Below are 27,666 nucleotides of genomic sequence, written 5' to 3' on the forward strand. Positions count from 1 at the left end.
TTTAGATTTAATTCTTCTTCCTTTTATAAATATGATGATGTAGCCCAATAGAATGTAAACTTCTACTCCATTATTTCCTGTTTTAGTTTTTATCTTTTTTTTTTTTTTTTTTTAATTAATTAATTTATTTTTGGATGTGTTGGGTCTTAGTTTCTGTGCAAGGGCTTTCTCCAGTTGCGGCGAGCGGGGGCCATTCTTCATCGCGGTGCGCGGGCCTCTCACTGTCGCGGCCTCTCCCGTTGCGGAGCACAGGCTCCAGACGCGCAGGCTCAGTAGTTGTGGCTCACGGGCCTAGCCGCTCCGCGGCATGTGGGATCTTCCCGGACCGGGGCACGAACCCGTGTCCCCTGCATTGGCAGGCGGATTTCTAACCACTGCGCCACCAGGGAAGCCCAGTTTTTATCTTTATCAAAGCTAAACAAAGTTAAACTATGGGACCTGAACTCCAGGAAAGGATCTAAAATAACCTACCAGCTCCTTTGTAACCTATTGGTACATTTTTAAATTTTTAAAAATTCAATTATATCAAATATTATATTTTTAAATAAATAAATACAAGGAACTCCTTCTCAAGAAAGACCTGAAAGTTAACTACACAAGTAACATTTTTACTTACTGTAAGTTGACCTGCTACCCCAAAATCTGCAAGTTTGGCATGACCTTCTGTATTTAGCAAAATATTTCCTGCCTTGATATCTCGGTGTATTTTTCTCATAAAATGAAGGTATTCCAGTCCCTTAAGTGTTGACTGTAATATTGTAGCTATTTCATCTTCTGTTAACTGAAAAAAGAATGAGAAGTTAAAATTCTATTAGTTTACATCAGCACATTTGAAAAAGGAAAAAAAAAAAAAGACCCAAACTCCTTTCCTAGAATATACGATCTTATTCAACGTGTGAACAGCATCTGACAGCTTATAATACCATCGCTACGCTGACCACTCCCAAAGTTATATTTCTAGCCCAGATCTCTCCCCAAATATCAGATTCATATATTTGCCCACACAACACCTCCAAATGAATACCTAACAAGCATCATAAGCATAACATGTCAAAATCAAATTCTTTATTTTTACCACCACCCTATCCCTTTCTTTACCACCCACTCACCTACTCTACTCTTCCCACGGTCTTCTCTCTCTCAGTAAAAGGCAATTTCATTCTTCCAGTTGCTCTGGCCAAAAACCTTGAGGTCATCCTTGGCTCTTCTCTATCTTCAAAATATATGCAACTATATCCTCTGTAATCACCCAGATCCAAGCCACCATCATGCCCTGCCAGAACTATTCTAATATCTCCTAACTGGTCTCGTTACTTCTGCCCTTGACCCTCTACATTGTATTTTCCACACAGCAGCCATAATGAACCGTTTAAAATGTAAGCCATATCTGCTCAAAATCGTCCAGTGGCTTCCTAAGTCACTCAGAATTAAAGCCAGTCCTCACCAAGGTCTTACCTTATCTGGCTCCCAGCTACCTTCATCTTCTATCACCTTCTACCTTGCTCATCCTGTTTCAGCCACATAAGTTACCCTGCTATTCCTTGAACACTCTAAACACACTACCACTTCTGGGCCTTTTAATCTGCTGTTCTCTCTGCCTGCAGTGCCCTTCAGCTAGATTTCTGGATAAGCTGGTCCCTTACTTCACTGTCTCTGCCCAAATGTCGCCTCATCAGAAAATCAGAGAGGCCTTCGCTAGCTCCCTCCATTCCTAGATCATTCTCTATCCCCTTATCCTACTTATTGGTCATTGCAGCATTATCACCACCTGACATACTATACATTATCTGTATACCTATTTATGTGACGTCTTCCCTATTAGAAACATAAGCTCCATTTTAAAATGTCTTTGATTTGCTTACTATTGAATCCCTAGCACCAACAAAGCCACCTAGCACACTGTAGGTCCTGAAAAAATATTTGCTGAATGATGATGAGTAAACGGAAGCAAGAATGCGGGAGACTGACAGAATATCTGATCAGTGCAATGCTGACTTTGTGCTGATCCAACCCCAGTCCTAAACAAACTCAGTCAACAGACTCTCAATCAGTCCCCTTCTGACAAACAACTCATATTTAGAAGGGAATATGTTGTGGTGCAAAAAATATGCAATTTGGGATTAGAAAGACCTAGTTTTTACTCTTGGCTCTACTTTCTAGTTCTGTGACTTCAGCAAGTTATCTAATGTCTCTTAGTCTCAGTTGCTCCATCTATAAAATAGGCAAATCACCTTTCTTCAAGATCGTCATGAAAATCAAATGATATAGTAAGGCATGTAAGAATCCATGTTGTTTAATAACTATTACAGAATCAAGCAATCAATCACCAAATATTTAATAAGCATCTATTATGAGCCAGGCACTATGCTAATAATATTAAAAATAACTAACAAATATTAAGCATTTCATCTATGCTACACACTTTTATAATCTCACTTAATCCTTATAAAAATCGAATGAGGTAGGTACTATTATTATCATCACCGTTTTATAGATAATGAAGGTGAAGCACAGACAAGTAATTTGTGCCAAAGGTCACAGAGCTAATAAATGACAGAGCTTTCATTAAAATGCAAGCAAACACTATTGGCACAGTGGCAAGCAAGAGTTTGGGGTACCTTCTGTGGCCAAAGAACAAAGTTCATGACTTACTAACTCCTTATTCTAACCAGCTGAGCTAATCCGTTAAGGTAGCACTGCCCAACAGAAATATAACGTGAGCCACAAATATAACTTTTAATTTTCTAGTAGCCACACATTAAAAAGAAAATGAAACAAGCAAAATTAATTTTGATTGTATATTTTACTTAACCATATTTATCCAAAAAATATTATTATTCCAATATACCAAAAAGTTAAAGACTTTCTATGTTCTTTTTTTGGTAATAATACTTCAAAATCTGGTATTTTATATTACAGCACATTTCAATTCAGACTAACCACATTTCAAGTCGTCAGTAACCACAGGGGCTAGCTATCAGGCTGGACAGTGCAGAGTTAAAACATTTCGCAAAATAATATGTAATAGTTAAAGATTAGCACTTAATAGTTAAAAATTACGTGAATGTAATAAACTAATATTAAAACATCAAAAAACATCAAAAGCATCATTAAAATTAATTTTGGATTGTTTTAAAATACCTGAAACAAAATAACTTCATGCTGCATATAAGAAACCTTGGAACCCTATTTTTAATTCAATAAATTAATTATTGAAGATTTGGGACTTCTTAACATATATCTCACGTTAGGATATTACTCCTAGCTAAAGAACGTGCTATTTAATTAGACAAACACGCTAACTCTGAATAATGTAAATTAAGAAAAGGATATCGTAGTATGGATAATCCAAGTTAAAACTGAGTTTTAAAACACTCCCACCTTATAATTTGTATAGCACCTCACAATTTACAAAGTATTTTCACAAAATTAAATTAATTTTCAAAATTCTGCATATACTTAAAATAGGTACTATTATGCCTATTTTTCTTATTAAAACAAAACAAAAAACTAAAGGCTAAGGAAGTCCCTGCTTCTACTCTTATCCATTCACAGTCCACACAGAAGTTATCTTTTTATTTTTTATATATTTATATTTTTATTTTATATTTTAAAAAATTTATTGGAGTATAGTTGATTTACAATGTTAATTTCTGCTGTACAGCAAAGTGATTTAGTTACACATATCCATACATTCTTTTTCATATTCTTTTCCATTATGGTTTAATCACAGGATATCAAATAAATTGGGTTGGCCAAAAAGTTCGTTCAGGTTTTTCCGTAACATCTTATGGAAGAACCCAACCGAGGAGATTGGTTCAAGCTGGCGGAGTAGAAGGACGTGCTCTCACTCCCTCCAGCGAGAGCACCAGAATCAAAACTAACTGCTGAACAATCACTGACAGGAAGACACTGGAACTCACCAAAAAAGATACCCCACATCCAAAGACAAAGGAGAAGCCACAATGAGACGGTAGGAGGGGCGCAATCACAATAAAATCAAATCCCATAACTGCTGGGTGGGTGACTCACAAACTGGAGAACGCTTATACCACAGAAGTCCACCCACTGGAGTGAAGGTTCTGAGCCCCACGTCTGGCTTCCCAACCTGGGGGTCCGGCAATGGGAGGAGTAATTCCTAGAGAGGCAGACTTTGAAGGCTAGCAGGATTTGATTGCAGGACTTTGACAGGACTGGGGGAAAAACAGACTCCACCCTTGCAGGGCACACACAAAGTAGTGTGCGCATCGGGACCCAGGGGAAGGAGCAGTGACCCCGTACGAAACTGAACCAGACCTACCTGCTAGTGTTGGAGTGTCTCCTGCAGAGGTTGGGGGGTGACTGTGTCACACTGTGAGGACAAGGACACTGGCAGCAGAGTTCTGGGAAGTACTCCTTCGCAAGAGCCCTCCCAGAGTCCGCCATCAGCTCCACCAAAGAGCTGGGTAGGCTCCAGTATTGGGTCGCCTCAGGCCAAACAACCAACAGGGAGGGAACCCAGCCCCACCCATCAGCAGACAAGCAGATTAAAGTTTTACTGAGCTCTGCCCACCAGAGCAACAGCCAGCTCTACCCACCACCAGTCCCTCCCATCAGGAAACTTGCACAAGCTTCTTAGATAGCCTCATCCACCAGACAGCAGACAGCAGAAGCAAGAAGAACTACAATCCTGCAGCCTGTGGAACAAAAGCCACATTCACAGAAAGACAGACAAGATGAAAAGGCAGAGGGCTATGTACCAGATGAAGGAACAAGATAAAACCCCAGAAAAACAACTAAATGAAGTGGAGATAGGCAACCTTCCAGAAAAAGAATTCAGAATAATGATAGTGAAGATGATCCAGGACCTCGGAAAAAGAATGGAGGCAAAGATCGAGAAGATGCAAGAAATGTTTAACAAAGACCTAGAAGAATTAAAGAACAAACAAACAGAGATGAACAACACAATAACTGAAATGAAAAATACACTAGACGGAATCAATAGCAGAATAACTGAGGCAGAAGAACGGATAAGTGACCTGGAAGACAGAATGGTGGGATTCACTGCTGCGGAACAGAATAAAGAAAAAAGAATGGAAAGAAATGAAGAGAGCCTAAGAGACCTCTGCGACAACACTAAACGCAACAACATTCGCATTATAGGGGTCCCAGAAGGAGGAGAGAGAGAGAAAGGACCCGAGAAAATATTTGAAGAGATTATAGTCGAAAACTTCCCTAACATGGGAAAGGAATAGCCACCCAGGTCCAGGAAGCACAGAGAATCCCATACAGGATAAACACAAGGAGAAACACGCCAAGACACATAGTAATCACATAGTAATCAAATAGACAAAAATTAAAGAAAAAGAAAAATTATTGAAAGCAGCAAGGGAAAAACGACAAATAACATACAAGGGAACTCCCATAAGGTTAACAGCTGATTTCTCAGCAGAAACTCTACAAGCCAGAAGGAAGTGGCATGATATATTTAAAGTGATGAAAGGGAAGAACCTACAACCAAGATTACTCTACCTGGCAAGGATCTCATTCAGATTCGATGGAGAAATCAAAAGCTTTACAGACAAGCAAAAGCTAAGAGAATTCAGCACCACCAAACCAGCTCTACAACAAATGCTAAAGGAACTTCTCTAAGTGGGAAACACAAGAGAAAAGGACCTACAAAAACAAACCCATAACAATTAAAAAAATGGTTAATAGGAACATACATATCGATAATTACCTTAAACATAAATGGATTAAATGATCCAACCAAAAGACACAGCCTCGCTGAATGGATACAAAAACAAGGCCCATATATATGCTGTCTACAAGAGACCCACTTCAGACTTAGGGACACATACAGACTGAAAGTGAGGGGATGGAAAAAGATATTCCATGCAAATGGAAATCAAAAGAAAGCTGGAGTAGCAATACTCATATCAGATAAAATAGACTTTAAAATAAAGAATGTTACAAGAGACAAGGGATCAAGGGATCAATCCAAAAAGAAGATATAACAATTATACATGCACCCAACATAGGAGCACCTCAATACATAAGGCAACTGCTACCAGCTATAAAAGAGGAAATCAACAGTAACACAATAATAGTGGGGGACTTCAACACCTCACTTACACCAATGGACAGATCATCCAAACAGAAAATTAATAAGGAAACACAAGCTTTAAATGACAAAATAGACCAGATTGATTTAATTGATATTTATAGGACATTCCATCCCAAAACAGCAGATTACACTTTCTTCTCAAGTGCACATGGAACATTCTCCGGGATAGATCACATCTTAGGCCACTAATCAAACCTCAGTAAATTAAGAAAACTGAAATCATATCAAGCATCTTTTCTGACCACAACATTGTGAGATTAGAAATCAATTACGGGGAAAAAAACGTAGAAAACATAAACACATGGAGGCTAAACAATACGTTACTAAATAACCAAGAGATCCCTGAAGAAATCAAAGAGGAAATCAAAAAATACCTAGAGACAAATGACAACGAAAACACAACAATCCAAAACCTATGGGATGCAGCAAAAGCAGTTCTAAGAGGGAAGTTTATAGCAATACAAGCCTACCTCAAGAAACAAGAAAAATCTCAAATAAACAATCTAACCTTACACCTAAAGGAACTAGAGAAAGAAGAACAAACAAAACCCAAAGTTACCAGAAGGAAAGAAATCATAAAGATCAGAGCAGAAATAAGTGAAATAGAAACAAAGAAAACAATAGCAAAGATCAATAAAACTAAAAGCTGTTTCTTTGAGAAGATAAACAAAATTGATAAACCATTAGCCAGACTCATCAAGAAAAAGAGGGAGAGGACTCAAATCAATAAAATTAGAAATGAAAAAGGAGAAGTTACAGCAGACACCACAGAAATACAAAACACCCTAAGAGACTACTACAAGCAACTCTATGCCAATAAAATGGACAACCTGGAAGAAATGGACAAATTCTTAGAAAGGTATAACCTTCCAAGACTGAACCAGGAAGAAATAGAAAATATGAAAAGACCAATCACAAGTAATGAAATTGAAACTGTGATTAAAAATCTTCCAACAGGGCTTCCCTGGTGGCGCAGTGGTTGGGAGTCCGCCTGCCGGTGCAGGGGACACGGGTTCGTGCCCCGGTCCGGGAGGATCCCACATGCCGTGGAGAGGCTAGCCCCGTGAGCCACAACTACTGAGCCTGCGCGTCTGGAGCCTGTGCTCCGCAACAGGAGAGGCTGCAACAATGAGAGGCCCGCGCACCGCGATGAAGAGTGGCCCCCGCTCGCCGCAACTGGAGAAAGCCCTTGCACAGAAACGAAGACCCAATGCAGCCAAAAATAAATAAATAAATAAATTAATTAATTAATTAATTTTTAAAAAAAAATCTTCCAACAAACAGAAGTCCAGGACCAGATGGCTTCACAGGTGAATTCTATCAAACATTTAGAGAAGAGCTAACACCCATCCTTCTCAAACTCTTCCAAAAAATTGCAAAGGAAGGAACACTCCCAAACGCATTCTATGAGGCCACCATCACCCTGATACCAAAACCAGATAAAGATACTACAAAAAAAGAAAATTACAGACCAATATCACTGATGAATATAGATGAAAAATCCTCTACAGAATACTAGCAAACAGAATCCAACAACACATTAAAAGGATCATACACCACGATCAAGTGGGATTTATCCAGGGATGCAAGGATTCTTCAACATACGCAAATCAATCAATGTGATACACCATATTAACAAATTGAAGAAGAAAAACCATATGATCATCTCAATAGATGCAGAAAAAGCTTTTGACAAAATTCAACACCCATTTATGATAAAAACTCTCCAGAAAGTGGGCATAGAGGGAACCTACCTCAAGATAATAAAGGCCATATACAACAAACCCACAGCAAACATCATTCTTAATGGTGAAAAACTGAAAGCATTTCCTCTAAGATCAGGAACAAGACAAGGATGTCCACTCTTACCACTATTATACAACATAGTTTTGGAAGTCCTAGCCTTGGCAATCAGAGAAGAAAAAGAAATAAAAGGAATACAAATTGGAAAAGAAGGAGTAAAACTGTCACTGTTTGCAGATGACATGATACTATACATAGAGAATCCTAAAGATGCCACCAGAAAACTACTAGAGCTAATCAATGCATGTGGTAAAGTTGCAGGATACAAAATTAATGCACAGAAATCTCTTGCATTCCTATACACAAATGATGAAAAATCTGAAAGAGAAATTAAGGAAACATTCCCATTTACCACTGCAACAAAAAGAATAAAATACCTAGGAATAAACCTACCTAGGGAGACAAAAGACCTGTATGCAGAAAACTATAAGACACTGATGAAAGAAATTAAAGATAATACAAACAGACGGAGAGCTATACCATGTTCTTGGATTGGAAGAATCAATATTGTGAAAATGACTATACTACCCAAAGCAATCTACAGATTCAATGCAATCTCTATCAAATTACCAATGGCATTTTTTACAGAACTAGAACAAAAAACCTTAAAATTTGTATGGAGACACAAAAGACCCCGAATAGCCAAAGTGGTCTTGAGGGAAAAAAACGGAGCTGGAGGAATCAGACTCCCTGACTTCAGATTATACTACAAAGCTACAGTAATCAAGACAATATGGTACTGGCACAAAAACAGAAATATAGATCAATGGAACAGGATAGAAAGCCCAGAGATAAACCCACACACCTATGGTCAATTAATCTATGACAAAGCAGGCAAGGATATACAATGGAGAAAAGACAGTCTCTTCAACAAGTGGTGCTGGGAAAACTGGACAGCTACATGTAAAAGAATGAAATTAGAACACTCCCTAACACCATACACAAAAATAAACTCAAAATGGATTAGAGACCTAAATGTAAGGCCAGACACTATAAAACTCTTAGAGGAAAACATAGGAAGAACACTCTTTGACATAAATCACAGCAAGATCTTTTTTGATCCACCTCCTAGAGTAATGGAAATAAAAACAAAAATAAACAAATGGGACCTAATGATACTTAAAAGCTTTTGCACAGCAAAGGAAACCATAAACAAGACCAAAAGACAACCCTCAGAATGGGAGAAAATATTTGCAAATGAATCAACGGACAAAGGATTAATCTCCAAAATATATAAACAGCTCATGCAGCTCAATATTAAAAAAACAAACAACCCGATCCAAAAATGGGCAGAAGACCTAAATAGACATTTCTCCAAAGAAGACATACAGATGGCCAAGAAGCACATGAAAAGCTGCTCAACATCACTCATTATTAGAGAAATGCAAATCAAAACTACAATGAGGTATCACCTCACACCAGTTAAAATGGGCATCATCAGAAAATCTACAAACAACAAATGCTGGAAAGGGTGTGGAGAAAAGGGAACCCTTTTGCACTGTTGGTGGGAATGTAAACTGATACAACCACTATGGAGAACAGTATGGAGGTTCCTTAAAAAACTAAAAATAGAATTACCATATGACCCAGCAATCCCACTGCTGGGCATATACCCAGAGAAAACCATAATTCAAAAAGACACAGGCACCCCAATGTTCACTGCGGCACTATTTACAATAGCCAGGTCATGGAAGCAACCTAAACGCCCATCGACAGACGAATGGATAAAGAAGATGTGGTACATATATACAATGGAATATTACTCAGCCATAAAAAGGAACGAAATTCAGTCATTTGTAGAGACGTGGATGGATCTAGAGACTGTCATACAGAGTGAAGTAAGTCAGAAAGAGAAAAACAAATATCGTATACTAACGCATATATGTGGAACCTAGAAAAATGGTACAGATGAACCGGTCTGCAGGGCAGAAATAGATATACAGATGTAGAGAACAAACGTATGGACACCAAGGGGGGGAAGTGGCGGGGGTGGTGGTGGTGGTGGGATGAATTGGGAGATTGGGATTGACATGTATACACTAATATGTATAAAATGGATAACTAATAAGAACCTGCTGTATAAAAAAATAAATTAAATTAAATTTAAAAAAACAAAACACCCAACCGAACTTTTTGGCCGACCCAGTAGGACCTTGTTGTTTATAGAGGTTATCTTTTATATATATATATCTTTTATATCAGATGGCTCACTCACTTGCTTAGAACCCAGCAACGGTTTCCTATTGTACATGGAAAAAAATCAAACTTATTATCACGGCCAATAATACACAACATAATCTAGCCCTGCCCCCCTGCCTCACCTCACCTCCTACAGCTTCCCCCTTACCTATTCCTCTCTAGTCGTCTAGTGGCCTTCTCTCCAGCACTCAAACATGCCAAATTCATTCTACCTAGAATGTTCTTTTAGAACTCATGGCTCCTTCTTGTCATTCACGTTTTACTTTAAATTTCGCCTCCCCAAGTGACATTTAAACGTTTCTCAACCATCTCCTCGCAAGTAGCCCACCAAGCACTCACTATCACTTTATTGTCACTCCCTGTCTTCACAGCAGTTCTCTCTATCTGGTATTTATTCTCTGGTTACCATTAATTTGCTTTTTGTTGCCCTACTAGAAAATGCACTACCACGAGAGCATGGTCCTTGTCTTATTTACTACTGGATCCTGAAGGCCTAGACCAGTGTTCTAGAAGTACTTACTGAATGAATAAACAAAGAGTTTAAGCAACTGAACCCAAATTAGAATCCATGACTCCTAGCTTTTCTCTCAGCAATCACAGTAACAGCAAATCATCTTTCACAGAGAGTTTCCTCTGATTAGGAGGACTTAGTGGAAGCTAATCTGTGAACACGCTGGGTAGAAGGAGAAAACCCAACCAAATTTAAACACTCAGATCTCATTGCTTAACCAAGATTTGACAGTCATTTTTGTCCCCAGTTAGAAATAAGCAAAGCACTTCACTGGACTGGGTTGGTTGGTATCAAAACTGCCACATTTAAGCGACGTCAAAAAGCAGAGGGGGAAAGAGCCATGGAAGGGGGGAAATACCTACCATTCCAGAAGGTAAACTTACCGTTTTATTTCGTAAGCGAATGATATCAGACACAGAACCAGCCCCACAGTACTCCATCACAATCCACAAGTCTGTGTTCTTAAAATAACTGCCATAATATTTGACTACGTGAGGGCTAGAGAGAGAGACAATACAAGTTAGTGGAACAGCCTTCAAACATCCCTATTAATTCATGCTGTTAAATACATGAAAATTAATTTCTCAGCTCAAAAGATCAATTATTCATATTTAAGGTTAAAACACGCACCCTCTTGATGAGAATGTAAAATAGTACTGATTTCTGGAGCGCAATAATAGTAGTGCAAAAATTGTGTGGGTCCCTCAACCCAGCATTTGTAACTCTGCAATTCATCCTAAGAAAAGAATTACAGATATTCAAAAAGAAATAGGTAACATCACAGTACTGTCTATAAAAGTGAAAATTTAGATACCATCTAAATGTCTGACATTAGGGAGCTTCTTTAAGAGATAATGATATATCCGTTTAATGGAACAACCATGAATCCCTGGAAAATGTTATAGAAGAATACTTGATAATATGAGACGATATTCTGTTTACCAAAAAACAAACAAACAAAAATGCAGGTTACATAATAGCAAGCATGGTGAAACTCCAAAAAGAGATATGGAAGGATATGTATACCAAGTAGTATTTAACAACGATTCTCTCTCCAAAGAGAAAAGTGGTTTCCTTTCTTTTTTTATTTGCATTTTTCCAAGAAGTCACATACACTTTGTAACAAGGAAAAAAATAAAATCACACTACAATCTATTGTAAAGGGAAAATATTCAGAATCAGACCTGAAAGTTTGGGTCTTGAAGACAGACTTCAGAAAAAAGTTAAAATCCCTTTAAAATGAAATAATTTGTCCTCTGAAGCTACCAGCTTTAGTTAAATCATTATCAGGGCTAAATAATATTGCGTAACATAGTAAGGGAAGACGCTAAAACCAACTCAGCTGCATTAACTCTCAAAATTTCAAACGCCCCTTCATCCTTGGGAAACATGCCAATGACAAGGACAGCAGGAAAAAAAATACACACATACACAAAATGAATATTAATGAAGAAATGGATGAATAAACCTCTTAAGATACAGATCACCACACCTGCTCTCCCTTCCCTGAATTTCTATAGTATTTAATGCCTCTACAAGGCAATTACTGTCAGGTACTCACTGCCAGAGTATGTCCTATACAATCTTGTATTGTCGACTAGATTCTCCTGTACATCTATAAGCCTGGCCTGTCCGATTAAAGTCTATAAACTCTAAGAGGACCAGCACTCTGCCCTGTATCTCTCTGTATTTCTTAGCACAGAGTAGGCTCTTTGAAATCCCTCATCTTTAATTAGAGACATTTGCACACCCTGTTTGGAACACAGCTCTTGCACAGTCTATCAAAAGTGGCAAAGTTCCAATTTGCCCACTGGAAAGAGCTCCTGTAATGTATCTTATGCAAGAGGCAAAGAAAAACTGCTACCTTACTCTGGTCCCTCCAATCAAGAAATAGGAGGGTTTTAGCCAGTACAGAGTAACCACAAAAGTATAAAGAAAAAAAGAAAGGGAGGGAGGGAGAAGAGAAGTGATTGCATTCACAAGTCTACAAGACTTAAGGGCTCCTGGGCAAAATGCCTAGCAGGTAGCCCCACCTGCCTTAAGGTACAAGCTTTACAAACAGGAGGTACTGAGTTGATCTGCGGACCAAAAGAGCTTCAGAAGGATGAAGGCAGCCTCAAGGTGCAAGACTTTCTCATCCTCCGTTCAACTCCCCAGAGTTGCCACTGCCCTTCAGTTTGTGTTTCTCACCAATCTAAACTGAGGAAGCCTGCTCCACCACAGTGACCTCCCATGTTGTCATGGAGCTTCAGGGCAAACCACGTGCTTTTCTGCGGTTGCCTGCTGGCCTGACTTCCTGCTTGCAGCATTTGACAAATCTTAGTTCCTCAAAAATAAAATACTTAACTACTCTCAGCTGGAATCATTTCTTAAAATCGTGAAGGAAGGAACAGAACAGTAATACATAAATAAGTATTCTCTTTTTATAGGTCCATTTGCTATTCTAAGGTTTCTGGAGCGAAAACCATTTGAATTATCTCTTCTTAGCTGTCTCTGTAGAAATGTTTTCTCAATAGGAAGTAAGAGAGATCATTATCAAAAAAAAAAAAAAAAAAGGCTAGCCAGCACCACCTTCTGCCTCTTTGCCTCTTCTTCCTAGTTTTGAAAAGGGCTAAACTGAAACAAAACAAAACAAAACAATGCAAAAATAGAAACTCTGAAAGTTTAGCTGCTGCAACACAGAAACTTTTTCATCATTTTTTTTCTGAAAAGAACATTCATAGTGATTCCACTAAACTCTTCCGTTTGCAAAATATCTAAGTAAATGCAATTCTAGGCGTCAAACTAAATTATCACACCATATTCGAAACCATGTTATCTCCAAAATAACACCAGATGACTTTACCTGTCACATTGCTGCATTATAGAGATTTCTTTGATTATCTCCTGCAGGTCTGACTCCACAGGAACTTGCTTAATAGCAACAATCTGACCTGTCTCTTTATGAATAGCTTTGTACACGCTGCCATAGGACCTGTAATTGGGGGAAGGAGAACATTTACAAAGTCAAAGCAAGCCAAGAGACAAAAAGTGGTAAAACACAAGCAACTCACCATTCTAATTTATATTCCTACATGCCCAAGACATATATACTTAGCTACACTTGCAAAACTGAGATAGCTAAATTACTTCAGGGAAAAATTGTCCTTAAGAGAACTTACCACAAAATGGCATCTTAAAAACTTCACATTTAAATTTTACTGAACGTATTAGTAGGAAATAACAGTGATAATTAGAGTAGCTACCATGTCTGATCTGCTAGAAATTGCATCATCTGAGGTTCATCCTTACAAAAAAGGGGGTCATGAAGGGGTCATCATCCCTGTTTTACAGGCAAATGTGAAAAGGCTCAGAGAGGTTACATGACTTGCCCAAGGTCACATAAGTGATAAATAAGCGGTCAGTCCAGGATATGAATCCAGGTCTGTCAGAATACAAAGCCTAGATTCTTTCCACATCTGTACTGGGGTACAAAAATGGGGGTCTTGGTTTTCTTGCACTCATTCTAGTACCATGAGGTCTTTTAGTCCTTTCTCCTCTTACTTGCAATAATACTTAAAACATTAAGGAAACTAAAAATGTAAGCCTCTTAAATGCTGGTATCAGGTGAACAGAGCACATACAAATTCTTTTTGCCTTTTGCTCCATCTTCCCTTACGAGTTTATTATCAAGATAAATAAAAGGTTATGTAGCTATTCAATTTGGGGGCTAAAAGAACAGTAGATTTAGAATCTAAAGACCCAGGATTGGAGTCCTACCACCACTACATATCAGCTCTCTTTTACAGACATATTATTAACCATGTGCCTCAATTTTCTCACCTGTAAAATGACAACAATACTACTACAAGACAATTGTGATGGTTAAATGAGATATCATCATCATCTTGCATAGATTATATTTTCACTGAAATTCTGGATGGCTGTCAGTGAAATAATGAGTAAATTGTCTTTCATATTTCCCAAACACACCTATTTCTTCATACTGTCTTAGTGAAAAAAAAGATCATAACAGTGCCACCTAATACATCAAAGTAGCTGAGTGCTCTAACAAAATGATGCTCAAGGATTGTTTCAATGTGAAAGTCACAGAAAACTTTTTAAAAAAATCTATGTAGAGCACACACAAAAAATTTCCATTCCATCAGAATCCCTTATATTGGCAAAACTAGTATAATGATACTTAAATGTTGCCTAAAACTTTTTTTTTTTGGCCAGGGAAAGGCAACTGCTGACCATGTGTGGAAGATCCAACCACTGACCCTTCTTCCTTGATACGATAACCCCCTGATTTGTGAGGGTGGCAAATGCTTGGTCCCTGGGGATAAAGCACGGTGGTCCAAGCCAGTTGCAGGATTTCTATCCCCTTCTGCCAGTGACTGAACTAGTAGTAAGCATATGACCTAGTTCCAGCCAATGAAATTTAAGGGGAATTCTTCTGAAGGGTCTCTAGGAAAAACTTTCCTCCCTGGTAAGAGAGAAGCAAACAAGGTGGCCCATTTTCACCTGCCACTTCCTTTCCTGCTTTGGTTACTGTCACGTGAGGCATGATGCTTGAAACTAACATGGCCATCTTGAGACTATGAGAATTACACAAACGCTAAACCATTATCAAGCCAGTTAGCCATTCTGGAATCTTTCACCCCCAGATTTTTTGCTACTTAGTTATTAAATGCTCTTATTGGTTAGCCACTGTTAGTTGGGTATTCTGTAACTTCATCCAAAGTTAATTCTTGATATCCTAGGTCCCATACATGTGAAAAGGTCTTTATTTCACCCTCACTCTGGAACGAGTTTTTCTGGATATAGAATTCTTCTTTGACAATAGTTTCCCTCAGATCTTTTACTGTAGTTTTTCATCTTCTATTGCTGTAAAGAAGTCAGTTGTCATCAGGTTATCATTTTTCATGGGTAATCTCTCTTTCTGTAGCTTTTCAGATTTCTCTTTATCCTTAACATTCTGTAATTTTACTATAACTAGAAGTCGATTTATTTGGCACTTCATAAGCTTCTTCAATCTGAAGGCTTTATTCAAGTCTGGAAAATTCTTAGTATTATCTCTTTATTTCCTCTCTATAACTTCTAATCTCCTTCTAGAGTTCCTATTGGACCTATACTGGACCTCCTCAATCCATGCTGTCTTCCTAGTTTCCAACAGTACATTTTTGTCCTGCATTCTGTGATCAGTCTCACTTCTAGCTTTCAATTCACAAATTCTCTCTTCAGCTTGTCTAGTTGACTGTTTATCCAATTTATTGGGCTCTAGAACTTCAATTATTGTAGTTTTCATTGTCAAGATTCCCAACTTTTTCTTTTTCATGGGGTTGTTCATGTTAATAATCTCGTGTTCTCCTTTTAAGGATGTTATTCCCTCCTTTTACCTTCTTGAAAATCGTAAACAAACGTTAAATCCTGTTTCAGATGGCTCCATTATTTCTATCTCCTTGGGTGGCAGTTCTCCCACTTGTTAGGTCTGTTGATTATCTCACGGCACTGGATTTCCTTGTATGGGTTTCCTTTTATTTTGAATGATTCTTCTCTACAGAGTGCTCACTGTCATGAGTGTTTCATGATGTCAGGATGGTTTCATGGTTCCCCCAGCTCAGTCATCTAGGCTGTACAATTTAAACCAGGTCTTGCACTAGGATTTAGGGTTTTCGCCCCTCAAGACACCATACCTGAATACAGTCCAGGCCCAGTTCCTATAGTCAGACCAGTCCCTCTGCTTTTTCCCCAGGCCACAGGCAAATGATACCACAACTTCATACAGGAAGCCCATCTACAATCTCCCGACAAGGACAAGGCATGCTTTACTCTCCTCTTACTACGACAGCTATCTTTTCTATCCCTGGTCTATAGCTGGCTATGTATCCTTATATTTAAAAAAATAATTTTCATTTATTATTCTTATATATTTGAAATGGAAAGGAGAGGTTCCTACGTGCACTTACTCAGCAGTCTTGACCAGAACACCCTCCACACCTCACTATGCTATCTTGACAGCCAAGAAAACTCCAAGAGCTCATAGGAACAATTAAGATTCATGACTCCACAGATCACACTTACAGTACAGAGGATTTAGAAGGCTTCAGCAGTCATGCTCCCTTATAGGCAAGTCCCTTAAGACCTAATTCCCTACAACAAAAACTACAGTGATTCAATGAATTTTAACTGGCAGAGAACAAAGATGGTGGGGATGGAGGTGCTTCACACAAGCTATGCAAGGCAAGGGTCAATGCAGAAACATAGAAATTATACAGTATTTGAGGCCAAATTAACCAGGCATAAGTCTTAATACCACTCACTAGCTATGAAACCATGGGCAAGATGTTTTTGTTATTATCCTATGATTAAAAACTTAAATGAGTCAATGTGTAAAACTTTAAGTATAAGAGAAAACAAAAAGGCGCTAGGATCTAATTCAAAACACTTTCCAAGTGCTATCCATCCATCCTGGTCTGGAGCTTTGGCTCTGCTCTGCCACAGATCCACATGATTTCCTCAAAATGCAGAATAGCTGCAGCCTTGGGAATCCGATACAATCTTCTAGCCAGAGCTCATTTCACAAAGCCCATGTCAGTGAGAGCTCACAATCCATTCATTTTCCAGAACTATTTAGGGATGGCATGGCCATTTGTGTTTAGGAAGGAAGCACAGTTTGGGTTTTCCTTTGGGATTTTGCTCATTAAATGAAGCTTGTTCAGGCTCGTTCAGTCGGGATGACAGAAATCCAAGCACTTGTGGTATCATTTAAAAAAACAATATGATGATAACATGGGAAGATCTGAAGTTTTAATTGTTTTCTCTCTGGTGATGTCTTTACAGGGAAATTTCCAAGGTCCTTAATGAAGACATCCATAGATCTAAAACATAATTTAAAATAATCGTAATTAGCTTATTTCTCCTTATTTTACATTCCTGATCACTCTCTGTCTACAGTATTCTTTTGACATTCCTCACAACCAAACAACCCAAACAGAGCTCCCTTCAAGAACACCTAAATATACTTTAAGACTTAAGACTTAACTTTGTCATGATAAGATCTGAAAAAATGCTTCAATTGATATATTTAAAAATAAAATAATAATAGTTGCCATTTAACGAGGTCTTATTAGGTGACAAGCACTGTACTAAGTACTTCAGTCCCATCTCATGAAACACTCAACATAACCCTATGAGGGAGATGCAAATATCCCCACTTTATAGTTGAGGCTTGCCAAGTTTCAAAATATTCAGCAATTTGCTCGAGCTCACTTGTTTATTATGACTAATAAACAGTAGAGCAAGTTTTAACCCAGATATGTCTAACTTCAGAGTCTGTGTTCTTACAACTGTAATATACTTTCATTAAAAATGAAAGAAACAAGTTAGTTACATACATAGTCAACTATGCCTACCACTCTTGATCTTATTCTAAGTATAACCTGTGAGCATGGTTAGATTAAGGGCCTTTGACTCACTGCCTTGAGGAAATACCAAGGATATCAAGTTAGAGCCGAAAATGGCAGGCAAGAGACATAGAAGGACTGGGTTTTTCCCCCCCATACCTTTAACAATGCCAAGTCAAATTGTGGTTTCAGATTCATCGTGTACTTGTCTTTTAGCAGCGCAGCTGGTGTCATCTTTTACTTCCCTTCTCTGCTTGATTTCTTGCTTGATTCCAAAGAGTATTTTTCCAACTTACAAAAAGATGATGACTAATGTTTTTCACAAGGAGGTAATCCATGAAAACCTATTCCATGTAATCCAGGATTGGGTTTAACATTGCATATCTATATTAGGCATAAATAACACTAAACTCCAAAATAATCTAATGACATATAAAAGCTGATTTTAGAGAACAGACATTAATTTGACATTTTTATAAGTTAACATTTCAGGTCTTCTCTTGAACCAGAAGTACTCCCAAGAGATTTTACAAAATTACACAAACACACACCCACACGTTTATTTGCTTATATATGCATAAACTACCTCTGAAGAACACATAAAAAACTGCTATACTGGTTGCTTCTGGGTGGCTGAGAGATAGAGACAGGAGGCAAATTTTTTTCATTGTAACACTTTTACACTTTTTAAATTCTGAATCATGTGACTTGATTACCTATTCAAAAATGAACAACAAAAACTTAAGAAAGGGTGTCTCTAATATTTTAATGTCTTGGTCCTTAAGAAAAAGAAATAAACATACAAAGATTAAAAGTATCAATATATGTAAAAGTATAAAAACTTATGATATAACCTTTATTGTATCAGGAAAGCCAATGACGGCCACTATCTATTACCAAATATCATTTCACCAGTATTTTATAAACTCATTCACAATCTGTGTTTCAAGAAGTCCTCTGGTTCCCAATCTGTAATTCTGGATCTCTTAGGAAAGATGTAAAGGTAGTGACAGTCCTTGACTTATTTACTGTATTTCCCAAAGCTGCATTAACAATTGATAAAATGCTGAATTCCATTATTTTGTTTGTTTGTTTGTTTTTTTTGCTGCTCCACGTGGCATGCAGGATCTTAGTTCCCTGACCAGGGATGGAAATCGTGCCCCCTGCAGTGGAAGTGTGGAGCCTTAACCACTGGACTGCCAGGGAAGTCCCTCCATTGTTTTTTTCATGAAACAAGTTATTGCATATCTCTCAGAAGCTATGAACAGAAAATTAAAATATGTCTGATTAATAAAAAAATTTTAAATGAAGTAAAAACTAATTAGTGTTATCTGTTAAATAGATAAAATCATGCAAACCACAGATTTTACAAGAGAGAAAACAATAGATGTCCATGGTGTTGAAAAGACCAGGAATCACTAAATCTGTCTATAGAACTGATTGGGGGAAGAGGGAAAGGGCATTTCAAGCATTAAATTTACCTCCTACACTACCCAGAGCAGTGGTGATATGCAACATTCCCCTTTCTTTTCCTTAGTTTTCCAAATTATTGCCACGAGAAAGGTTCACATCCTTCTGGTGTTGGGGCAGGAGAAAGACTGGGACCTACTCATCCACCTACATTTTCTGTGTACTCACCCTTCTCCAAGTTTCTCTAAGACATCAAACACTTCTTCTGGTTGTTTAGTTAAACTATCTTCATCTAACTTTTTCAGCTGCCTGTGGATGAAGAAATTGAAACATAAAATACATTTTACTTGCTAGCAACTAGAATACAAAATGCATTATTTATTTTACAATTAGCATCTTAGGAATTTCTTTACAAAGTCTTCACTGGTAAATGACAATAAAGGCAAGCTAAGAGACCTCTAAGGGAAGCTGAAGGGCTGGTCTATGGACATGTTACACATGTCCTTGGTCACCCGGAACAGCAGAATCAGGACCAGAGGGTGAAGAGCTACCAAGAGGCTGACTTCAGTTCCAAAGGAGTAAGAATTTTCTAACAACAAGAGTTGTTACGAAATGGTTTAGACTGCCTTAAGAAGTCCCTAGATTCCCATCACTGGAGCATCTAAACAGAAAATGAGTCCTCATGTGGCTGAAATGTTATAGAGTGGATTTAGGCATTAGCTATAACCTTCAGAATCCATTTAAATCTTGAGATTCCATGAATTAAGATGGCATAACTCTCTGTTCAGAAAAGATGTTTAATGCAAGCTTAGCTATGAACTGAAACATGGTCTTAGACTAGAGGCCAAGGAAGACATAGAAGAGTCTTGCTCTCCATTAGCAAGACTTTGGTACTTCTGTCGAAACACATGAATTCTGTAGGTATCACAGAAACAGAAAGTGGAGAGTATACACTCAGACGTGACCAAAAGTAAAAAATAACCAGGCAGCTGGGAGTTTCAAATAGTCTCACCAAGACTCTCTGATGGGCAGTTGTATACCTGACTATTCCCCGAAATCAAAGATAGGTGCTGCTCACAACTTCCAGATAATTTGGATTTTTCTGACTATGACAAACATGGGAGGTTAAATTGAGAGTAGGGTTTAAAAAAAAAAAACTGAGACCTCTGAAAATTATTAACAGGCTTAAAGGAGGAGTTTGCTAAGGACTATTTGCGTGTGTGGGTTCTACACAATGGTTTCCTGAAACTACAAAGGACAACAAAGAAAGGAGAGCTCAGGAAATGGTGAAATATGGAAGTAGTCCACTGAAAATTTCTTTGTAAAGAAAAATGTTTAAACTAGCTGGACAATACCAATTTTTACAAGAAAAGACTTGAACAAAAAAAATACACATACACACACATACACATAAATGTGCACCTTCCTAGATAAAGTGGCAAAACCATGAAAGAAGCCAAAAAAGAGAAAAAAAAAAAAAAAAAAAACCCACACACCTGAACACATCAAGTGTATCCACCAATAAACGCTGATCTCAAAAAGACAATCTTAACAGGATTTTACAAATGTCAAAGACTAGAGAAATGGAGAACTGCTCCAAGTCAGTAACTGCCATAACTTGAAAATTAACACACATGACCACACCGACCTTTGAAAATCAAAAGGTCCGAAGAATTAAATTCCAATGACATCACAAAAATTCCCAGTTTCAAAACAAGAAGGACTGAAGTGAAACTCCTCTTCAATGTCAGAAGTGAAATTTCTATGAACTCAGAAATTAGAATGAACATCTCATAACCCGGGGGAGGGGAGGTGAAGCATTGAATTTATAACTGTTTAAACAATGGACAATACCTCATTTCTCAAGTATAATTACAGTTTTATAAACAGTTCATATAAAGGAAGATCAAATGTGTTCCTTTGAAGTGGTGACTTCGTGGTTTACAAAAAGCAAAACTCACTATTTCAACTATTACAGAGAACACAGCATAACAAAGGAAACGGCCACTGCCATGAGAGACAGCTGCAGGCCTCTGATAATACTGTGACAGACAAACTTTATATGAGTGCTCAGATACTTCTTTAAAACAATCTAAGTGGGGTTTTTGTTTGGTTTGGGTCCAGTCTTAAGGGATCTTTTTATCTCTGGTGCCTGAACCCAGAGGTGGTCAATAAGAACATTTGTTAAATGGATTAATGAATGCAATGATGAGAATCATAAACCTTTCTCAGCAATCTTTGTGAGGTTTCAAAACTAAAAAGAATTTCACCCTGAAAAAGTATTACTGTGTTATTGACAAATAAGATTTCTATGGAAAATCTTTTGATAAGGGACTCAATGCTATTTTTTACATGAGTCTTCATGGAAGAAGCATTATAACCAAACAGCCCAACTCTGATGATTCAGCCCTCTCAGCTGTACTTCCCCAGGTCCTAGGTAGTTTCACTGCTTGCTCATAACTCAACAGGCCTCGCCAACACAGCCTCCATGGATCCAACACAGGGGGATGCTCCGCTCCTAAGTCAGGTGGCCACATGGACGGCCAGCATCCCAGAAATGTACTCTACACATTCCACCACACTATTTGTATCTAATGGCAACTCACTTTTTAAAATCATAAACTCCTACATAAACCGTCAACTTTAATCTATCGTCATTCACTTAGTCACACACAAATGTCAAACTCAAGAACACAGAGAGCACTTCCTGCATTGAGACTGCTTTCCCTTGTTGGAAACACATGCCATCTGAATCTCTGAAAAGACACCTGTATCTTTCAAAACACAAATAAGGGTGTTTATGAAGGAGTTACTCACCGGTTTGGCTAATTCCCAAACCTCTTTCTCCCACCTTAGAACTCTTGTAAGGTCCATTTTATTTATATATACCTATCCCTCTTTCCACACAGAAGTTGTTATGGGTTACAACAAACATATAAGATAAATGGATGAGATTTTTTAATGAAAATAAAATTAATGTGTTTCCCTCTCCCAACCCCCTCAAATTCATGTTAAAGTCCTAACCCCCAGTACCTCAGAATGTGACTGTATTTAGAGATAGGGCCTTTAAAGAGGTAATTAAGGTAAAAATGAGGTCATGTGGGTGGGCCCTAATCCAACATGACTGGTGTCCTCATAAGAGATAAGGACACAGACAGGTACAGAGGGAATACCATGTGAAGAGAGGTCTCAACAGAAACAACCCTGCTGATGGCTTGATCTCCGACTTCTAGCCTCCAGAACTGTGAGGTAATAAATTTCTGTTGTTTAAGTCGCCCAGTCTGTGAAACTGACACAGCAGGCCTAAGGAACTGTTACAAATGATAATAAAGTTAATTGGCTGCAAGTCCAGCAGTTCACTAGCTATGGTGAGCAGGAAAGCACCAGTCATTCAAGTATTCAGCCCTCCTGGACAATTTTTTTGGATATACTGACCAGCAAGTGTTTACTAATACTCCACTTAATCTCAGTGATCTTGAAGATGGTTGAGAATCACACTGTAAGGTTAGAAAAGCTTGGAGCAACCTTATAGGTGTTACAGAGTACTTGCCCTCTTCATGAGAGGAGTTGTACTCCTGTATGTTGATTAAAAATTATACATAATTTGAAAAAGAGAAAAAAAAAAAAAGAATTCAGCCCTGCAATGCTTTTCTCTTGCACATTCAATAAAAATTTTAAAATCCAAAAGGTCCAGGAAATGAGTGCGTCAAAAACCAAAAAGGTTTTACTCTTTTGCCCAAGATTATACAGCACAAGGCAAAAAGCAGAAACAAAACGCAGATTCCTAATTCTCTTTTCAATTAAACCAGGGCCTCAGGGAAAGAACGAACACGCTTCAGAAGGATTTATAACCAGTGTCCATTTATAATTGGATCTATGGTGCTATAGCATATATCTGCTAACATACACAAGGCCCTGTGAAACAGGGATACTTCCAGAAAGGCATCAGAGTGAGGCAACCAAGAGCATGGACTCTGGACCAGACTGCTTGGATTAAAATCCCAGCTCTGGGGTTTCCCTGGTGGCGCAGTGGTTAAGAATCCGCCTGCCAATGCAGGGGACACGGGTTCGAGCCCTGGTGCGGGAAGATCCCACATGCCATGGAGCAACTAAGCCCGTGCGCCACAACTACTGAGCCTGCGCTCTAGAGCCTGAGTGCCACAACTACTGAAGCCCGCGTGCCACAACTACTGAAGCCCGTGCGCCTAGAGGCCGTGCTCCACAACAAGAGAAGCTACCGCAACGAAAAGCCCGCACACCACAACAAAGAGTAGCCCCCGCTCGCCGCAACTAGAGAAAGCCAGTGCACAGCAACAAAGACCCAACTCAGCCAAAAATTAATTAATTAATTAATTAATTTAAAAAGAAATCTCAGCTCTGTCACTTAGTAACTGTGGGACTTTTGGCTGATCACTAACCTCTCTGGGCCTCAGTTTCATCACCTGTAAAATAGAGATACAGGTGATGGGATTGTTGTGAGGGTCAGATGAGTCAACGATAAGTTGAACCATATGAAACTTCTATTTTTACAGATCAAAAATGGTCAAATATCAGCAAATTCATATGGTTCAACAAGAGACATGGAAAGCACTGAGAATAGTGTCTGGCACCCAGTAAGTGCTAGATGAGTGCAATAATGATTTTATTTCAGACTCAGCACACTACAGTAGGGTGAGCTGAGTCCATCCCAACCAGCTATTTGCCTTCTGCAATGTTTGTGCCTTTCAAACAAAGCCAAGGGCGCAGCCCAGGCTGTCGATCCCTTCCCTTCACCTCTCCACTGCCCCGAATTCCCACACACTGAACACTTCCTACTTTAGAGCTCATTCTGCTGCAGGAAGTCAGAGGTCTCTGTGAAACTGAAGCGAACTGCACTGGCACCTCAGTCTCTACTCTCGATTTTTCTCCAGATGTGGCAGAGTGAGAGAAGACCGTGGTGTCCACAGAGCAAATCACTGATACAAGTGCAACCAACTCAGGGGATTAGACTTTCCAGGATCAGCCACCCCCCAGATCTTGACTTAAAACAATTTCCAGGGCGCAGTAGGATTTGGAGCTGATATAAAACAATACAGACCTGAAAAGGGCACAGTCTGGCCACGTCCAGTGACCCAGACCTAGAGCAAAGAAGTCAACATACACGACTGTGTCTCAACTCTTCTGGGCCTCAATGTGCCCATCCTGAAAATGGTCTCTTATTTCCCTCTCTACCTCCCAGTGTTGGATATGAGGAAAATTTGGAGGACCCTGGATATCAGGGATGAAAGGTGCCATCATCTAGAGTGGGGACACTACCAAAATCATCTTACATGCTGTCCTCCACGAAGCCTCCCTTGCCAGACCGTCCACCTGCCTTGGCACATCTTCAGCCTCAGGCGCAAGGCTTTTCCCCTCAGCAGATCCTCCCCACTGCACCCCTTGGGTGGGACTCCCTCCCTTAGAAAGTCTGCCCAGCTCTCCTCTCTGCTAGTTCCCGACCCATCCCTTAGCCAGACCCCTCGTAGGTTCTCATCCGGCTTCAGCATGCTCCCTACCTCAGTGGGTCCCTTCTAGGACAGTCCTCACCCAGTGGCCCCCGCCCTCGGCAGGTGCTCTCCCTAACTTGTCCCCACGTCCCTCAGCAGCTGCTCCCCCCACCTGTCTCCCACTTCCGCCAGTATGTCCCCCCCCAGCAAGCGATCTCTCTAACCAGCCCCACGTTTATCCCCCTCGACCGGACCCCCACCAGCCAGAGGTCCCTCATTCAGTAGGTGCCCCATCAGCCGGATCGCCCCGCAGGTCCGTCCCCTCCGGGGGCTCGCACACCAGTGTCTCCCCTCCGCCAGTTCCCGCCTTTCCCTCCCTCTCCACCCCCTTCCTCTTGGCCAGCAGCCCCTCACCGGCGCGGCGGGTTCCTGAGCTGCACCGTCTCCATGGCGCTGCCGGCAGCCGCCCAGACCCGCTCACTGCTCCATCCTCCCCCGGGACCTCCAGGATCCCGCCCCGCAGACCCTCCCACACTTCCGCTTTCCGCCCCTACCGGAAGCGGCGCGCGGGGCGGGAGCGGGGCGGGGCCGCGAGGTCCGGGCCTGGACCACGTGGTGTGGACCCGAGTCACGTGGAGCGCCGAGGCGCGGACCCGGAACTACGGAGCACTGGAGCCTCCTCCCGGGGGAGTCCTCCTCAATCAAGCTCTGGACGGCGTCCTTGTCTCTTGCGACATTGTTCGCCCAAGACACTCGGTCTCGAGACCAAGAACCCATCTGTGCCTCGGGCCCGGCCCCTCATTTCCCAGACGGAGATACTGAGGCGTCTTGCGAAGCACCGGCTTGATAAGAATTGTGGATTCTTAACCAGCCAAGTTCTATGCGGGAGGTATTTGTGGTTTCCTACCGTTCCTTCCTGGTTGAATTCTTGTTCCAGGTGGAGGCTGGAACGTGCATAACTTCTCATTGGATGTCACAGAGCATCAGCCTGCAAATTGCCGCATCCTCTTAAGAGCCTTACCTTTCAGTCAGTTTGAGGACATAAAAATAGCTAATGTTTATTAAGCTCTTACCATGTACTTGCTTTCATATATTATCTCATTTAATCCTTATATCAAGCCTGTAACGTTATCTCCAATCTTACCTATTAATTATTTGACACTGCTTATCACGTTTGAGGTACTCTACTCCTATTAACTCATTTAATGTTCTTAACAACCCTGTAAGTTAGGTAATACTATTATTCTCGTAAGGCCAGAGAGGTGAAGCTCCCATAGCTAAAAGTATAGGTTTGGGGATTTAAATCCAGATGGATCTGATTCCAGAACCTGCACCACCAAACTGGAAAACCACTTGGACCCTCTGGTTGGGCATGAGAGACAGAGCTTCCTCTCCACTCAGAGATCCAGTTACAGCTGTGGAAGTTCATAAATCCTCAGTTGCCACCACCATCAGCAAGTGTTTAAGAAAGTGGAAGATTCCACCTAATTTACTCATAGAGAAAGTTACCCAAAACAGCCTCTCACTGTTTTTAATTGTCCTGCTTTTCTCAAAGATATGCCATCTACAAAACCTAACACCTGAGCAACCACCTTTCAGGGTCACCCAGGTATGGGACCCCATATGTTAAAAGCGGAGTAATGGAGCCATTCTCCTGACAGGAGGAAAACATTTACTGAGAATCTACTATGTGCCAGGCACAATTCTAAGCTACCACTTAAGCCTCAAAAAACCCTATGAAGTAAGAATTATACCCATAATTCCTCTGCTCCATGGTGTCAGTCAGCGGCAGTCAGCATTTGGATGAATCCCTGTCCAAAATGGCTCACTCACATGGCTGACAAGCCCACTTGGTGATCGGGGATGGGGGGGCCAACTCCATTTTTCTTGAGCCTCCTCACAGAATAAAGGCTGGGTTCTAAAGTATATTTCTGGAAAGAGCCAGGAGGTAGCTGTAATGCCTTTCAATGTCATACCTTTGGAAGGTACATAATGTCATTTCCACTGTTGAAGGGGCCCCCAAAGACCCACCCAGTTTCAAGGAGAGTGGACATACGATTCCATCTCTTGATACGGGAGTGGCAAGGTTTTGGAAGAGCATGGAGAACTGGAAGTACTGTTTCAGCCATTTGGGGAAAATACAACTTGCCTCAGGTATACTTGTCTGGTATACCACTTAGAATATATTCAGCTTCAAGCAACTGAAAAAGAAAGAACAATATAAATGGTGGTTTAAGGCACAGTGGCATTTGTTGGGCTGCACCCCACAGGCCTACAAGGCCTGTGCTTGCCCAGCTTCAAGACCGAAGAAAGAGTCTGGAATCAGCAACAGAGACATCAATGGTTTGATGGATGGGGGAGCTTACATGCCTGAAGCAAGGTCCTGGAGTGACACCCCACCATGTGCAGCTCACGGCAGGCAGGACATAGTGGCAGTCTTTGCTGGGGGGTGGGGGGGATTACCAGTTATAGGGGAATTGATATCAGGTGGGCTCATTAGTTACTAGGGAAACCAGCAGAGGGGCATGCCCCTCACCACCCCTTTGATAAGCTATGATTAGCTAGGGCCTAGGACAAGTACGGAGGAAGGTCAGTCATGTGAGTAGGGTGTAGGTGCAGCAGGCCCTGGTCCGGCAGGGGATGTACAGAGAGCAAGAGAACAGCCATCTTGAGTGGCCTGACCATACAGCATATCTTGTTTATAACTAAGAAGTCCAGAAGTCAGCAGTTCTAGGGTTGATTCAGGGGCACAAGCACGTCGATTTCATCTTTCCTCTCTGGCCT

The 27,666-nt window shown here is 40.1% G+C and overlaps 1 protein-coding gene across 1 annotated transcript in view; it reads right to left on the reverse strand.

Moving 5' to 3' along the window:
• The window catches only part of STK4 (serine/threonine kinase 4), a 95,228-nt gene extending 69,801 nt beyond the window's left edge, over positions 1–25,427 (reverse strand). The window contains exons 1-5 of the mRNA XM_061208462.1: positions 25,297–25,427; positions 19,646–19,726; positions 13,465–13,593; positions 11,003–11,117; positions 617–781 (exon numbers count right to left, since the gene is read on the reverse strand). Coding sequence (XP_061064445.1) covers positions 617–781; positions 11,003–11,117; positions 13,465–13,593; positions 19,646–19,726; positions 25,297–25,331 — 525 coding nt within the window. The 5' untranslated portion in view covers positions 25,332–25,427. The remainder of the gene's footprint in view (positions 1–616; positions 782–11,002; positions 11,118–13,464; positions 13,594–19,645; positions 19,727–25,296) is intronic.
• Between the last annotated feature and the right edge of the window lie 2,239 nt (positions 25,428–27,666).

This window comes from Eubalaena glacialis, chromosome 13 (genome assembly GCF_028564815.1).
Source record: "Eubalaena glacialis isolate mEubGla1 chromosome 13, mEubGla1.1.hap2.+ XY, whole genome shotgun sequence".
Lineage (NCBI taxonomy): Eukaryota > Metazoa > Chordata > Mammalia > Artiodactyla > Balaenidae > Eubalaena > Eubalaena glacialis.